At 37.5% G+C, this 17428-nt stretch overlaps 1 protein-coding gene across 2 annotated transcripts in view; it reads left to right on the top strand.

The window, feature by feature from the left end:
* Positions 1-1988: 1988 nt before the first annotated feature.
* Positions 1989-17428, top strand: part of LOC139140160 (condensin-2 complex subunit D3-L-like) — a 41282-nt gene continuing 25842 nt past the window's right edge. The window contains exons 1-16 of one of the 2 annotated variants that reach the window (XM_070709221.1): positions 1989-2120; positions 2734-2898; positions 3349-3504; positions 5085-5162; positions 5814-6019; positions 6222-6352; positions 6852-6951; positions 7765-7883; positions 8401-8599; positions 9526-9595; positions 11813-11903; positions 12608-12767; positions 13711-13834; positions 14252-14325; positions 15566-15729; positions 16379-16567. In XM_070709221.1, the coding sequence (XP_070565322.1) occupies positions 2057-2120; positions 2734-2898; positions 3349-3504; positions 5085-5162; positions 5814-6019; positions 6222-6352; positions 6852-6951; positions 7765-7883; positions 8401-8599; positions 9526-9595; positions 11813-11903; positions 12608-12767; positions 13711-13834; positions 14252-14325; positions 15566-15729; positions 16379-16567 (2090 nt within the window). In that variant the 5' untranslated portion in view covers positions 1989-2056. Of the gene's footprint in view, positions 2121-2733; positions 2899-3348; positions 3505-5084; positions 5163-5810; positions 6020-6221; positions 6353-6851; positions 6952-7764; positions 7884-8400; positions 8600-9525; positions 9596-11812; positions 11904-12607; positions 12768-13710; positions 13835-14251; positions 14326-15565; positions 15730-16378; positions 16568-17428 lie in introns of both variants that reach the window. The other variant, XM_070709220.1, reaches the window with a different exon arrangement.

The raw sequence follows: 17428 nt of genomic DNA, 5'->3' as shown, positions 1-17428 counted from the left end.
AAGTACAATGTTTTCCAGTGCACAAAATCCAGTGTTGTTGGTCTACTGGCCTTCCGTTTTTCACAAAAACCAAAAGCAGACAGACGGATATTTGTAATTTTCCACCCACATACCAATGGTCAAGAACTGTGCCAACTATCAGCGTCATGATGCACAACTTGCACTTTGCACTGGTCTTGGACAGCCATCAAATCACATGGGATTATCTAACCAGAGCAACACAAGCTAAAAATTCCAGGGCTTCTTATTGGTAAAATGTGTTGTGACGTGGCTGCAGAGTAAATTTGGTAACAATTGTCGGTCAGATTTACATACTAGTAACTAATACTGCTATCTCTCTTTAGTGGTTCACAAGGGTCATTCGAAACATAAGCCAATCACAGGCGGGCAGGAAAATATTTGACAATGTGGACTATCACGTGAACACATACATTATGTACAATATGGCCCTCAATTCTATGGTTGCCAGCCTATCCCCGCCAGTAATTAAGTGATTGGGTTGGGTCGGCTTTTCGCAAATGCAACCCCAAATGGCATTGAAAAGCGAGCAGCTAGTACGAGCTGTTCTTCAACGGCGAAACACCACGGCAAGAGAGCGAATTCAGCCATTCCACAGTTCCACACAACTTGAGTGTGGCGGGCGAGAAGCCTCTGTGGCGTCATGGAAATTCCGAACGAAAAGAGTCACTGGTCACATAAACACCAAATTCCTTGACAAACCGGTCGGCTAAATTCCACAAGCAGTTCTTAAAATACTTGAGAATATATAACTCTAAATTTTGTTCTGTTTTCGTTCCCATAATACAACTAAAACAGAGCGTATCGAAGATTTTCCAGCTACATACACACAGTCCTTTGTTGAAGATTTTTTTATGACGAAAACATTTTCACATCGTCCATTTTCCTTTCCGTAAAGTCCGCCGTTACCACAAAATCGTCACTATAAACTGTCTACATTATCCAATCGAAACTATATACATCACCTACACACAATGATTGTTTTCCTGAATCGCATATTTAGACTGAACAGGGCTTCCGCAGCTGACTTTCCCCCGCTTTCGTAGCCGTTTGCTTCGGCGTATTTTTTTATCAGCCAGGGCTGAGGGTAGGCGCTAGACCAGTGCATCGGCAAGTTCGCTAACATCACTGCGCGCCGGTTACGCTCACATCTGCACCGGTTCATGCAATTTTGGAAACGATACAGGGGAAATGAGCTCTGATGCCCTGTTTTAGCAGCGTTTCAGGAGGTTTTCCCTGTAAAATTTTATCAGAAAATAATATTCAGAATGCACTCACCGTCATGTAGCGTGCCTTACATACACTGGGCCTACGCACGACCAACAAAAGGGGACCATGGCATCTCTCACTCCATGTTTAATTGTAAATTAATCTAAATATTATTTGCGCTGTACATTTTATTATACTCGCAATCGAAAATAATGTCTTTGATATCTTATTTTTCAATTACATGTGTCGCTTCAAAGCAAACTGGTGGCAAAAATGATGACTTCAGACACTTGTGACATCACAACACACCCCTGCTAATTACTTAGTGGTATAGTCCACCGGATTTCCTAATCTTCATTACAGGGGCCTATTGACCAACCCTATGACGTCATTTCTAAAATGTGTCGCAAGCAATCTTTTCTATCAATAATCAGTATCGAAATTTATGCAAAAACAAGTAAAAGAATTATGTAGCCATGAAAAGAGTTGCCGTGACATAACAATTCTACATTCCCCATTTTAGTGACGTAGCAGATGTCAAATATTACCTTTGACCCGCTATCGGAATAGCCTACTTGATGAATAGGGAGTTCCAATATAAGTTTACATTTATGGGAATGTAAGCGCTTAAACTTTTATCGGAAAGGATTTCACCAGTTTTCTCTTTCATAAGTCGAACACTGAAATAAGAATATACGAAAGTATAATGAAAAAATAAACTTTGTCACGATGGTGTGTGGCGATACCGGTCCCCTCTTACTCAGTTTTTATCTTGGTCCCATCCTTTCAAAACTTGAATTTTTGGCGGGTCCTTCAAAAAAGCACCAAAATGGCCGACCCAGAGCGAACTGCCCGAGCATTAGAAAATTTGAGACTGGCAGAACTTTCTCAAGGTATGCTTCGTATTTTGATTCTGAACATGTCAATTATTTTTGATCGACCGGCTCCACCACAAAAAACGCCGCTGCGTGAATTCGTACACGGCAACGGCATTAGCATCGGGGCTATGGTACTGTACTACTTGTATCGTCCAGACTCTTATTTTGATCCTTGGTCGGAACTAGTATTTTAAAGTCGGTGGAAACACCGGAGCACTCCGAGCAGGCCATTTACATGTAAAAAAAATCGTTCGCTTTTATAGTCCATATACATATAGTCATCGATTGTTATTTGCACTCTAATTTTAAAACTCGGCACAAGTTATATTTTGAAAATTGTAGACTAGACAGGCCCCATAATCTGATAATCATGATTTAGGACTTTGTGCTACGTCCATGTTTGTGCCATCATGGAGACTGGAGTTACCAAAAGATGGTACCATAGGGGTACTAACTCTTGTTTGCACCTCATGTTTGTACAAAGCCCTTGCCTCGGCTGTCGGATATCGATTGTACATTGGAGAATAATAGACTGTAAATTGTTGTAAATTGTTTTCTGACCATCTATGAGGGATTTACAATGATTACTTAAATGATGTTATTTTTCACTTCTTCAACTAATTTGCAGAGTTCGTTGAGAATGTTTGGGACAGCGACTTTCTAGAGCCAGAACCTCTACCACCTGACTTAGAGCAGGACATCAAAGAAAACAATTACTATGTCACACATTTACACAAAGTTGTGTCGACGTTTGCACCATGGGTGAAAAGTGGGCGTGATTCGATTTCACAAGGTGAGTCTGAACTTTGTTTCTGAGTCAGTGTGTTTTTTTTTATATGAGCTGAATCTTGAATGGACAACCACTTGGAGAACTTTTGCTTGTGGTTTTCATTTTGTACAGTCATATGTAAACACATTTGTAAGATCACATCATGCAAACAGTATTCACAACCACTCCAGCCAACGACATGAGGATGATTTTGATTATACATCTCTGAATCATGTACGCTTGTTACTGTGCTATTCCCACTCTTCAGAAATTTGTATGTCAGCTACTTTCTCCCAGAAAAGGTATCAGAAGATATATTCAAAATCATCTATTCTGTAGACTGTAGTCTAGTTTTAAGAAATAAAAATGTGACTATGTATTGGATATTTCTTTCAAGAAATTGAATTATTATTTTTCCTGAGAAGTGAATGTTCTACCATTTAGACCACATAAATTTGTTGTTGTCTTTTTCAGGCTTCTGGAACACTCTCACAGACAGTGGATTTTCACATAGGACACTGATCTCTCTATTGAACTATTTCATCCAGTGCCCTGAAAGATGCAGTGCTCACCAGAAACAGGCAGCTGCACTTTCGGCAAACGTTTATTTTATTCTCACTTCTATCCCTGGTGAGTGAAAGTTATCTCCTGCCAAGTGTGTCCTCTAGTTTTTAACATCCTTATCCCCATTTCCCTGTATACAGGTCTCCACTCACCACTGAAAACAACAGAGTTGGACCAACCCATGGTGGTTAAAAGGTTAAGATTTCCAAACCCATAGAGTCACTTTAGGAATTTCTTACATTTCTTTCACTCACATGTAATACTTAAGCAATAAAGCACACCCAGCGATGGTATACCACGAGATTTTGACCAGTTCACGACATATATGCACGAGCGATAGCGAGTGCATATATGAAGTGAAATGGTCAAAATCGAGTGGTATACCGTCGCTGGGTGTGATTTATTGCTATTATATCATAACAGTATATTGAAATTCTGGCATGGAATGTCATAAAAGGACTTTCCTCAAGCCGAGAGCCGTTGCGCATACCAGCCGTGGTATATCGCCAAATAGCACGGTTCGTTTCGCGTCTCGACCAATCAGATCGCTGTATTTGCACCATCAATATACTGGTATGTAATACTACCACATATAACATTTAGTTTGAGTGTGTGTGTATGTCGATATCCTTGAACGGTACACTTTTTCTGTAACCATTAGTCCCCTCTGTGGAAAGACTACATTAACTGAATACTATAAGTTTACTAATTCTGTCAATTGGTCAGAGTTACTTCATAGCCTTTTTTTAGGGAGCCACATGTGAAAACAGAGTTAGCCCAGTTGAACAGTTACATTAACCGTTATCATTTATGAATTTTCCATAATTTTTTTTCTATGTATAAAGTACAGTCTTTTGTTCTACTGCCAGATTCATGGTGAAATGCCTAGTGCCCTTTTCAGTTTTTTATGTTAACCCTTTGAACCCGGCTCGGACAAAAATGTCCGCATGATGTCATAGGTCACCAGGGGGTCAGGTTGCAAAGGGTTCAACTTGCCGAGTCCATATGCTCCTGGAAAGTCCATGAAAAGTCATAAACACATTTTAGCTTTGTTCAGTAGATAAATCATGTGCATCTGTTTTGTCAGTGCAACACATGCCCTTCTCTACACAAATATTCTGAACATCTGGCCTAGTCATTCTAGTGATCTGCATGCTGAAACCAGGCAAACCTGATGTAGGCAGCTTCAGCGTCACATAAACTATATTGAGTGTCAATAGCCATCTCTGTAATTTTTTATATTCAGAAAGCGAAACTCATTGATGGATTTTCATATCAAATTGCTGTAGGTTTGCTGACTCACTGTGAAAAGTACTGATACTTTTTTGTAAACAAAGTTTGGATTGGTGAAAACGTCATCTGACCCAGCCCCATGACATCTGAAAAATGAAAAATTACAAAACAGCTGCCAATAGCATCTTTAAATTTGATATTTTAAAGAAATGCCAAATTTAAGCAACTGAATGGCATAGAACAGATAATGCATGAATTTTTATGAAATTCGTGGAAGATCGTTTTATTTGCAGGGTCATCAAAAATTTAGCACACTTTCAACCAATTCACCCTGGTATTAAATTGTACCCTTGCGGGAGTTGGTTTGATTATAACTTACCTGTAAAGTTTCTTTGTATCTTACATTTCATTAGGTAGTGTTGCATACAAAGTATTCCATCCAGTATTGTTTCAAAAGGCCGTGGATGTTCTGAAGCTGTGGCCACAATCCAGTAAGTGCAGACCATTATTTGACTGAGACACAAACTTGTCGATGTATTTGATTACTGAAATACCTATTTTGATTTAATACATGGAGTCTGTTTATATTCACAGAATCACTGATGTTCATGCTATATTGCTGTCCAGGATTACAAATCACTTTTATTGTTAGAATCTTCAACAAACTATGAATTAAGGTTTTATATCTCTCAAAATAGAATATTCTATACTTTTGCTCAATCTTTCCTCAAGGAAACTTTAAACAATTCTCTGTCATTATTAAGAATAAACTTTAACAAATCACCTAAAGTTTGCTGATATTTGAAATTCAGAATGGCTGCTATTCTGCCTGTTAACTTAAAGTTTATATAGGGCTTTTATTAACCCTGAATGGAAAAATGAAATTTTTGATTAAAAAAAAGCAAGAGAGTGACAACATCATCAAAACCACAGGCTCTACACAAGTCTACACTAGCAGCATATCAGCAGTGTCTTAAAAATGTGAGTTCAAAAATCTATCCGTGAAGGAGGATATTTTATCCTGAAGTATAATTATTTATATTTTTGAGTATTGTACATGTAGAAGTTTAATTCACGTTTATTCCTTATCATCATATGCCATCTTTAACCCTATTTTCCCTTACATCTTGTCACACGAGAAGGCGGTGGTAAACGTAAACGTGGCCATGATCCCAAACCGTCAAGCCAAGGGGGAAACAAACGTGGGAAGCAGGCCAGAACTGATCAAGACGTCGAGGCAGATGATGGTGTGGATTTTGAGATGGGCAGCGATGATGACAATGAAGATTTTGAACTCACACCACAGGATATCATCCAGATTAAAAACCGACTGTTGGCATTAGTCAAGGTGAGAAAATCAAAATTGCTGCTATACTCTGCTATACTTATAAATTTAAAATTTTGCAAAAACAGCACAGTGAAAACTTCATGTACTTCACAGGTTCCAAAATGAATGCACAAGCAGCAGACAAAATTTGAAAAAGTGTGCAGTCAATCTTAAAAGAGCTACATAGTAGTTCAAGTAGTTTTGAAAGACTTTTCATTTACAGGAATTAATAGGACTGCTGAAGAGATTCTCTCTGAAAGACTCTGATCAAGCTACTTATCACATGATACAAGTTTTGGTAGAGATGGCCAAGATTGATGTGGAATTGTTAGAGCCAGACTTTGATCCTGGCAGGTAAGTACACCTACTACCAAGGTTTACTATCCAGAAAATACTCCTACTTGCTTAGTTTGGAATTGTCTTTGTAACTGATATGTAGATATAAAGACTTGTTTTTTGTTCTTTCCATAGAGAATTCATCGTTATTCGAAAAAATATAGTACTGCATACTTGTTTGATTGCACGTGTCTGCCATCTCCATGAGGCAGTTTGAATTATAGCATAGACCCTTAGGGTTGTGTATGATTATAGGTACTGTTTGGAAGAAAAACGTGTAAGCATATTTTTTTGTTTGATAGCAGCAATGCAACCATCACCACAAAATTGTAATAATGAACAACAAAATATTGACAGCACAATTTTCCAATGTCATTTATAGGTTTATAATCATTTGTCATTATTAAATTTCCATAAAATATACAAAAATTGGCTATCAAAAAAGTGTGAGCCTAACGATACATAAGCAAATCTTTACCAGTGATAATATTTCTGACTATTCTCTTTCCTCTTCCAGTGATCCAACAGATGTGAAATGTATGAGCCAGCTTGCCTATACCGCGCTGTCTACGTATTGCAAACAACACCATGGAGCCGTTCAAGACACTTTAGTCCAGGCAAGTTTGCCTTCTACCTGAATGTGATTCCAGCAAATGCAACTGTATAATGTCTACAGTGTGATTTGCACGTTTTACTGGTACATTCACATTCTTGGAAAAACTATTTGTGTATTTAGCAGATGCATTACACAATATATTTTATTGTAAACAGAATGAATGTTGATTGCATTACAGTAAATACAACTACAGTTAGTAGTACATGTAATACTATAAGGGTTGAAGATTGATCGTCATTCAGTTCCATGAAACTTAATCGGACTTAAAAACTGCATGGATTTCCATTAATGCAATACTACACTTTGTTAATTTTCTAATCAGGGGTCTATGATAACAGAAGTTACATATGTACATCTGTGCAGTGTCATTCGGCACTGGTAGATTTCAAATTAAATCATGGGTGATCAAGAAACGTAATATTTGGTTAGAGATTGTGATGAAATAAGAAAAAAACAAAAGAGTAATATTTTAAAAATGAAATTTAAAAATCCCTAATTATACTGTATTTGAATCTTCTGTCTGTGAATTACTTCTGACCTTTTCTGCAGGCCAACAACTATCAGAGTACGGGTATCCACTGGCCCAGGGCCCTTCTAAATCGTTTACGCAATGTGGGCCTGGTCTCAAATTTATGTCACTTCTGAAACCATGGCCAGACCAAATATAAATTAGGCCAACCCAGGACTTAAATAGCATGTTCAAATTGTGGTTTTTTTTTTAAACTGAGGCTGACTGTAAGGTGACCTAAACTTGTGAACATACAATGTAGTGTAGTTTTTCTCGATGTAATTGACATGATATATGGTATTTCAGGTTCTTGTGCAGCTGCAGCCTAGCCTGATGATGTTGATGGGCGAGAATAAAGATGTTGCCGCCACAACAATCCCAAGACATGTACAAACTGTGAAGGACCATGCTGTATCTTTTGTCTGGTAAGACTGACCTTGTCAAATCAACATATTATTGAGTCTCAAAATCAGAAAAACAAAGATCACCAATACATGTGTCATCAAAGGCGTTCTGAGTGCTCGTTACATCTTGCCTTTCTCATGCTTTGGTTTATCTCCTCTCTCATAACATGGTTTCCATTGTAATAAGTGGCTTTGTTATTATCATTGGAATGAAGGATTGGAAGTAGATGTGGAAAAATTATGGAATACTAGTACTCAGGATTGAGTTATATTTGCTGAGGATTGAGTTTACCTACTTTTGGCTTTGGAACTGCAGTAACTCTCCTGCTGTGCATCTGCACGTCATAGTGTACTGATTCTAAGAGGATCCCCAAATTTTTCTCAGGCAGGCAGAAAAGTTTGTATCCACTGGTCCAAGCTAGTCTGTGGTCCTAGATGCTTACCACAGGATTTGTTTTCACATGAAATATTTCCATCAGCACCCATCCAATATGTTTTATTTTGAAATTAATAAATGTGTAAATATTTCCCAATAAAGTTATTTGATAGATGACAAAGGAGAGGCAGCATTGAGACCAACACGCACATTACTGCAGAACATCCTCTGGAAAGTTCCGGACCGTGCGGAGTACAGAAGTAAAGTCGCTGAAGCCAGTGTGGCCATTCTGGACAAGTTCCCAACCGAAGCGTACGCCAAATTCCTACAGTGGCTGGTGAAGTGTTCAAAACATTCACAGGTCAGAGGTCGCTGCCATTCATTTATCATATTCATTGATCATCACTATATGCAGCAGTGCTAGGGCTTAAAAAAATATTGTTTCCTTTAACACACCATCAGAAAATAGGGTAGGCTGGTCAGGAACTTTTTTACTTTTATATTTTTATTTATAAAACAAGCAAAATTTGGCAAAATCATGTGTGATTTTTGAAAACATCAAAATAAAAAGGGTAGGGTCAGTTACTCTTAAATAGGCTAGTTTGGGTTACTAGAAACAATATTTTATTTGGCTAAGGTACACAACACCCTCACATTTGTTTCCTGTAGACTTCATTGCCTACATTTGCACATTTGTGGACTTTGGACTTCATGGCCTTGTGATATCTGCTCTTGCTCATTTCTCGTCTTATATAAGCATTTGAATACAAATGCACTAAACATTCAAAATATTTCAGACAGTAAAGTGGTACAACTTTTCCTATCTACGCTATGTAGATTAATTTTTTGATCATAAGATGATTAAGCATCAGAGAATGCATATGCGTGGGATTCAGTTTTTGTGTACCTCAACTGTACAACAACGTGACCCTCACAGGTCAAGCCCGACATTTGCACTGTATAATCTCAACACAAAATGCCAAATCTAGTCAGACAAAGTATTTTCATTAATATCAGTCAGATTTAATGAAAGATTATTATTTACATATGGACTTTTCATAGATAATTGAAATGAAAAAGCAGTAAGTTTGAACGGACTAATTATGTTGTACTGTCCTTGAACAAAGACTCTGTTATCATAGTAAATAGAACTGAATTTTAATTTATCATTATATCATGTCTCAAAACAACGTCAATAATCTCAGTAATTTCTAAGTAAACATGAAAGCTTCAGATTTCTTTTATTGAATTTTTCATCATTTTTCTACTTGATATTATTCACTACAGACTGGGCATCGCATGAGTTCACTTGAAACCGCTGCAATTTTACTTGAGAAGCCAGCAAGACAAGCTGATGGTAAGCACCTGTCCATTCACTAAAAAAGTTCACAGACACTCACATCAGGAAATCACACCCTATTTGTAAATTACAATGATCCCTATATAGCTCATCAATTAACAGTCACACTTTATAACATACTCAAACTGAAAGAGGGGTCTACTTAGAGTGTGTAGGTCATCAGGTATGCATCTGCAGATGTCTTTTCAAAAATGATTTTCACCTAAGAGCCACAACAACCAAAAGACAAAAGTTTACAGCAAACATCTGTACTTTTCCATATTTATAGTTCATTTTATGTCACGTCTGGAACAAAGAATCCATCCTTTTCTGCTTCTGCCATGTTGACAGACTTTCATCAGTGCATCATCACGACAATGTCTGCTTGGAACATCTACAGTTGACACAAATGCTATATAGCTCATGCTCACCTCTGACAACCAGACTTACATGCTTTACAGAGATAGAGTCTGATTATTTTATTTGACATCTACTTCAAGTTCAGTGAAACTTTTTTGCATTTCGAAGTCATTTTATGCTTTCGGTCAAAACTTGACCAGTGCTCTGTTGTTGTCGAATGTGTGCACAAAACCTTGCTAAAAGGCAGAATATGTATACTGTAAACCGGAATATGTTTGCGGCAGGTTATTTTCGCGTTTTCTTTCCTGACAAACTATTCGCGGCGGCGAATATTCGCGTCTGTTGAAACCACAAACGGGAGCCGCCTTGTCAGTGTCATTGTGCATCTATTTGGGAGGTCAAGTGTCAAAGTTTGTCAACTTTTAGAGTGTCAAACGGTATCTATTGTTTACGTTGAGATCAGGGGTTTTGTCGCAACGTTGTCTTTTGATCATGTACTTTTCGCCTCACCCTACTCCTCTTTTTTACCGTGTTTCACAAAATGTTTACGGCGATATTCAAAGGGGAAAAGGGTATTAATAGGGTGAGTTTCGTCAACTTCATCTCATTGAGTCATTCTGACTTTGCTATCTGCCCTGTCAACTACTTTGAGTTACGACATTCCATAATGGTGTGATCGATCGAAAGTTCAAGCTGTGTGAAATACTCAGGAAAGGAGGGGGTTATGGGATTGGAATTAAAAGTGGGAGAAATCAAAAACTTTATTTGACAAATCAAATTAAAATTTCCATTGAAGATATCAACTTTATCTATCGAAGTCTACATGTGCATAGAGCCAAAGTTTCGCTATATAACGTAGTAGTACTAGTATTGTCAGCAGCGGCCATCTTGGAATGATGTCATGAATATTAATGAGTTTGTAAGGGAGCATCGCGTGTCGGAAATTTTCGCGTTTTGTTTGTATATATATATATATATATATATATATATATATATATATATATATATATATATATATATATATATATATATATATATATATATATATATTTGAATGACTTAACTCTGGTGTACAGTGTACATCATAAATTTTCATAGAACTTTATATTGTGAAGTTTTACCATTCAGGGATTGCAAGTGATTACCAGCGAGGGCAGGGCATATCACCTACCTGTACCTTTCCTAGAACACTTGCTAGATTAAATAATGAGGTGGTTTGAGGCTTCGTCTGGCTTTTCACCGGGTGAAGTTATAGAAACTTCAGACAGTCCATTGACATAACAGGTTATGAGCACAAAAATTGCTTACATGTAGTCATGCTTGTAGTGAGTCATTTAAAATCCTATCATCGTCAGTTTTTGTGACTAGACAACTTACAATATTAAGGTAATTCAGTTAAATTAACGTCGTGTCCATTATACTGAGAAAGAGATAGGAACAACATTATGTTACCACTGTGACATATGTTGAAAACATTGCACATAGCACAACCATTGTCAACTTTTATTAAGGAGTACGCAAGGTTGAATCACTGTACATGGGGGATTTACTTTCATAGAACTTTTTGTTTAGTCATGAAGCACAAGAAAAGCAGAGATGTTTACAGCTTTTAACTCAGCATACCTCAATTATCAGAATGATAAAACAACTTTAAATGTGTAATAAAACACCAATTTCAAGATAATGTCGAAAGATTTATACTCTCATTCTATCATATTAATTCCCTTTCTGCTGTCACCAACAAAGTTATGTACAAGTGACCAACTTGTTTTTACTTTAAGGGTTAACCTCTATGTGAGGAATGTTGGTGAATGGAGTCAAATTAAAATCAGCAAAGATTTACACCATGTTCTCTTCTTTCCTTTGTCTACACAGAAAACATCACACCAGAATTGGCAGCCTGTTTATCACATCATTATCTCCTACAAAACATCATTTTGTTAAGATGTAGTGACATATCAGCTATGTAAGTATTTTTAGCACATATAAATTTGCGACAAACAACTACTGGATAAATAGAATTACCTATATGATAATAATCTCAACTTTCAGGAGTAATGTTTTAATCCCTGTTTTACTGCAATTGTTATTTTATTCTGGACAGCACAATATCTGTGAGCTGCAAGTACTCACTTAATATTTACAGCCAAAAACAGGATGGTTGAACAGTCTCATATACATTACGTTTACTTTTTTGTAAGTCCCCCACAAGTTTTGTAGTTAACACTGTAGATAAAAGAGCCGACTCATTTGAGTGAAATACCAATCATGTAACACTCCACTCCACTGTTTATCTTTGTGTGTCTATAAAAACAGATTGACATCAGTACGTTTACGTTTTATTATGGTTTGTTTGGCCAGAGTGCTGTCCTAATTAACTTCAGTCTCTACTATCAATTCAACAAGTAATTTAGCAATTCCCTTGTGTGTTCTATCCAGACACTCAAATGAGTCGGCTCTTCTTATCTACAGTGTTATCTACAAAACTTGTATGCTACATACAAAAAAGTAAACGTTATGTATATGAGACTGTCCAACCATCCTGTTTTTTGCTGTATTTATACTTAAAGCCACATTACATACTTTCACCAGATGTATTGCGTTTGAAATAGTTGTGTACAATTTCAATTGAAATTAATTTTCATCAACAAGAAACTTCTGTATTTTCAGTGTGCGGTCCAAGGCCTTGTCCTGTTTTGCCCACTGCGCTGCATCCGACGAGGAAAACATGCAGCATATCCTCAGGGAGCTCTTCTGTTCATCGCCGAACACCCCAGCAGTCACCCCAGCATCTGCACTAAGAGTCCAGCAGATAGTCACTCCCGAAAGTGTGAGTCATTTAACCTGTCCTACTCAACCTTGTCACTATTTGTATTTGAAACGACAGGTTTGTGATTTCCCTAGTCGTGAAAATGCCAATAAGATCAAAGGGAGGTATCTATCCATGCCAATTTAAACTATTAAGTAGCCATCATTAGTGCCATTATTGCAAAAATATTTTAAAACAGAGGAAATTCAAAACAAATCGAATGGCTGAGCCCTCTATAATTCTAGAATTATATGCAACATCTAATCTTACTGTGTGTATTGAAGTGTACATAAAATGTATGATTAACCCTTTGAGCACTGTATTTTTTGCCCCAAAATATCAGGGCAACATTTTACTAATTTTTCTGTAACATTTCCATGATTTTGGACTAAATGGACATAAACTTTCTTGGGCTTCACTTTTGACCAAAATTTTGGGAAAAATCAGAAAAAGTCGTCTACATCTAAAAGAAATTGTTGGCATTATATCGTATAAAGGTAACAAAAATCAACTTTGGCACTCAAAGGGTTAAAGGCATTTGATGATTTGGTCTCTATTTTTATTTTATCTTTCAAATGCCATTTCTTGTTCTACTCCCAAAAGGATGTTGAAATGTGTACTATTTAGGATGCCAACACAGTGCCTATACATGTAGCCTGCATTGTTGTTGTCGACATTTCGATTCTAGTTCAGACCCGAATTCCCTTGTCAACAATAACAATGCAGTCTACACATGTAGCAGCTGAGTTGACAAGCTGAATACTGTGTATTTCAACACGCTTTGGGTCACAAGAAGGCCCTTTCAAGGTTAGACGTTGTATCTGTACATAATCTCAGATCAACAGAAGTTGTAGCCATTCAGAAAAGAGCATTACTTCTGAAATTGTTCAAATAGAAGAAGCAACCAACTGTCTCTCATGGTAACATGCTATTTATTATGATAATTTTATATATATAATTTTAGGAGCAAATGGTTACTCCAACAAATGCTCAAGGTCTTGTAACGCCTGCCGTATGCCAAGGAACCACACCTAACGACCAAGTAACTCCAGGGGCAGCTGCAGATACAGCTGAGACGGGTGTCACAGGTAACTAACATCTTTCAGATTAGCCATGCAGTATATAATGCTATACATGACTTGTGTCTAGGAGTTAGCAAATCATTTTCAGATCTGGCAATGGCGTTGTAGCCAAAAAGGATCACAAACCCAGCTTGGGTTTCTACTAGCAACAAGTCCATATTTTAGTTTCCAGCCAAATGATTTTCTTGTCTGCTAAATTGGGCTGGAAGAAGCATATAACTACAAGCCCAGTCATAAAAAGTCAAATCAAACAAAAGCCAGAGAATATTGGAAAAAATTGTGAGCTGTCATTTCGTACCAGTTTATGTAAAGAGATCAGGTTGAATGCACTAATAAAATACTAAATTCGTAATAAGCAAATTTGTCTGAAACAGTAGTTCTGTTAATTGCATTAACTAACCTATTTTGTACTGTATCTCTCAGCCAAAACAACCTTAGCAATGCTGAGAAAGAGAGCTCATGATGAGAAGACAGGAGTGAGAAAGTCTGCCATTCAGGTAAAATATTCTTCACAACCTATTCCCTATTCCATTCTTTTGGTGTCACACTTCTCTATATACCTGCAGCCACAGGAATCACGTTTTCCTGCAGTTTATAGTTGACCCGAACATGACATCTTTCTTTCAGGGCTGTGAAAACACCATGCCTATTGCTAATTAAGGTAGTGTGTGCCTTGCAACTGAAGCACTTAAATTTTTGCTCAAACTTTTCTCAGGGAAATCTTCAATTGTTCTCTTTCAAAATCAAGAATAAAAATTGGGGGTCACCATGCAAATTTTAGTACTGGACAACTTACCCATCATTTATCAAAATTTGAAATTCAAAATGGCTGCGGTCCCTGTGTTACATGTAACTCTAGTGGCAAAAATAAATATTTGGGAGGTGATGAAAACTTCATATATATCAAGAGCTTTAATTAAAATTAGCCTCTAAAAGTGGTAAATAAAAAAGTATTGTAAAATTTTGAGTCCAAATACTTGTCCACAAGGTGCATACTACCTTAACTTCACAACCAAGACTGAAGAATAGTGAACTAACACTAAACCCTCTTGTAATTAAGTGTTGTTCTAAGGGGGGCATCTTACAATCAATTTACTGCAAAAGCACTGTAAAAGCAATCAGATTATTAAAAGGCCAGTAGCTGTAACCTCTGGTGATTCTTTTCACTATTTTTGTTTTGATGTCTACTACAGTTTCTTGTGCTTCTCCCCAAAGCATGTTGAGATACACAGTATTCAGCTTGTCAACTCAGCCTGTTCATGTGTAAACTGCATTGTTATTGTTGACAAGTGAATTCTTGGCCAAACTTGAATCCAGATGTAAACAATAAAAGTGTGTTTTACAGGTTCAGAAGTTTTGTTGACAAACTAAATAGTTGGTATTTCAACATTGAGGGAGATGGGTAGAACAAGAACTTGCAATTGATGTATATTAAACAAACAGAGTGAAAAAATCATCAAAAGTTACAGCTACACGCCCTTTCTTGTGGAGAAGCAGTAACATTGTAAATCCAGGCCTGTATCCATTCTTTATTTTCGGATGAAGCAGATTTCACTGGCTCCCAGGACTTGTAGAATTTCAAATTCACTGATCTTCACGAAAAAATAAATTTGTGGTCCAATGCTTGGACTTGAAAGTTTATCCATCCATGAAAATGTTATGTGTATCATATAATAGTTGTCAAATGAGCTACTCCCTCCAGCACACAAAGTTTCATGTCTCTTTTCCTTCCAACAGGCAATTGAAAGCATCATAAAGCTTGACATGACCAACATCAGCAAGGAGGACATTCAAGTGATCAGGGCAAAGTGCCAGGATGCGGCTCTATCCGTCAGAAAACAGGCCATGGTTTCACTCACGGAACTACTGCTTGCTAAACCAGAATCCAACCTGTTACAGAAGTACGTTGGACATAATATTTATGGTGTACTCCTCTCAAAAGTTTTGTATTATAGACAGATCATTAACAGGGACCAATGCGCACTTCTTTTAAAAGTCACATTTTATGGCTATTACAGTATAACTTTTGGTTTCAACACGTGTAGTAAGCCAGGGAATGCTATCAGGGTCACTCTGTTATTTGGTTGACTGCTGTACTTTCTCACGGCAATCATGTTTGGTGGCATCAGAAATATCACCAGAAGTTTCCAGACCATTCACCTGCATGTACAGTTTGTAACTTAAGATGATACATGCCTTGAAAGAGAGTTTAAACTCATACTCAAACTTTCCTCGGGAAACTTTCAGCTATTCTCTTTCATAATCAAGAAGAAAAATCAGGGTCATCATGCAAATTTTGTGATTTGAGGAAAAATCATGTAAAATGTACTGATATTCAAAATGACTTCTGTACTCAGTGTTACATATACTGTAACATTACGGCAGTGAAAACTTCATTTACTCATCTTGTTTCAAAACAAGTCTGCACAAGCACCAGATCAGCAAAGTATTTGCAAAATTTTGACAGTCCAAATATCTGTCCCAAAGGCGCAATCTACCTCAACAAAGGCAACTGACGACACGATTCGTGTATTCTCACTATTCTTGCAGTATGTGGTTAGATGGTGTGGTTCCCATGGTAACAGACATGGAAACAGGTTGCCAGGAGAAATGCCTGGACATCATGGAGAACGTGTTCCTTGGCAACATCCTGCCACTGGAAAGGACAGTGACCCCTCAAAATAACATGATGTGGGACATTCTGAACAAGATAGCCAGGGAAGGACAGGAGGAGTACAGGTAGAGTAATGACCACAGCATGTCTTTCATCAGATTGTATGAAAACCAGCATTGAGCAAACCTTATAGTCCAGAGTTCATGACCTCAAACTTTGTCTCTCCACTGCTCCATTTAGCATACCAGCGGCAATGATCTGATAGACCAGTGGGCACACCTGAAGAACAGTAAGCCCGTCGTGATATGAATTAGTACTTGCCTGGGGGTGCCTTTTGTGATGAAAAAATATAAACATACCCCCTAGGATAGTGTTGAATGTTACTGTAGCACCCACTGTTCTTCAGTCTTGTTCACCAGTCAATACTCCTGAACTGGTGTGATGAGAGTGTGCACAGTACTGGAAAAGTAGACCACAAACTTTTTAATTGTGACTGCTGCATATGTCATTGCGATTGTCTGACACAGGAGTGAACATTAATGCTCTGATATCATAACAAAATATGTACAGAACAGGCCTACTAGACTGCAAGACTCCTAGCGTCCTATCATATATTGGTTTTAGGACTACAATATACTGAATTCATTTGCTTACCCCTGAAAGTGAGGGACATGGTGACATCATGAGCCCCTGGTATGGGATGGGAAAAATCTGCTCAGAATCTGACTGTAGTTGTTCCCTGGACTGTTGTCCAGGTGGATTCAATCCTAGTGATTTTCAATTCATTCATTTGCACCAGCATTTGAAAATGGTAGGCTAGTTGAATTGAAAATCTAGCGGGCCTGAGAGAAAAGAAATTTGTAATGCTGGTACTGTACTTTAGATCACTGGATTAACAACTCCCATCTTGTCATTTGGTCTTACCTTTATGGCTTCCTTTCTCCCCACCATCTACCGGTATCTACCTTTACCTTTTTTTTTCATCT

Source organism: Ptychodera flava, chromosome 9, assembly GCF_041260155.1.
Source record: "Ptychodera flava strain L36383 chromosome 9, AS_Pfla_20210202, whole genome shotgun sequence".
In the NCBI taxonomy this organism is placed as follows: Eukaryota; Metazoa; Hemichordata; class Enteropneusta; family Ptychoderidae; genus Ptychodera; species Ptychodera flava.
Note: the sequence above shows the minus strand (reverse complement) of the source record. Positions and strands in the feature narration are given on the sequence as shown.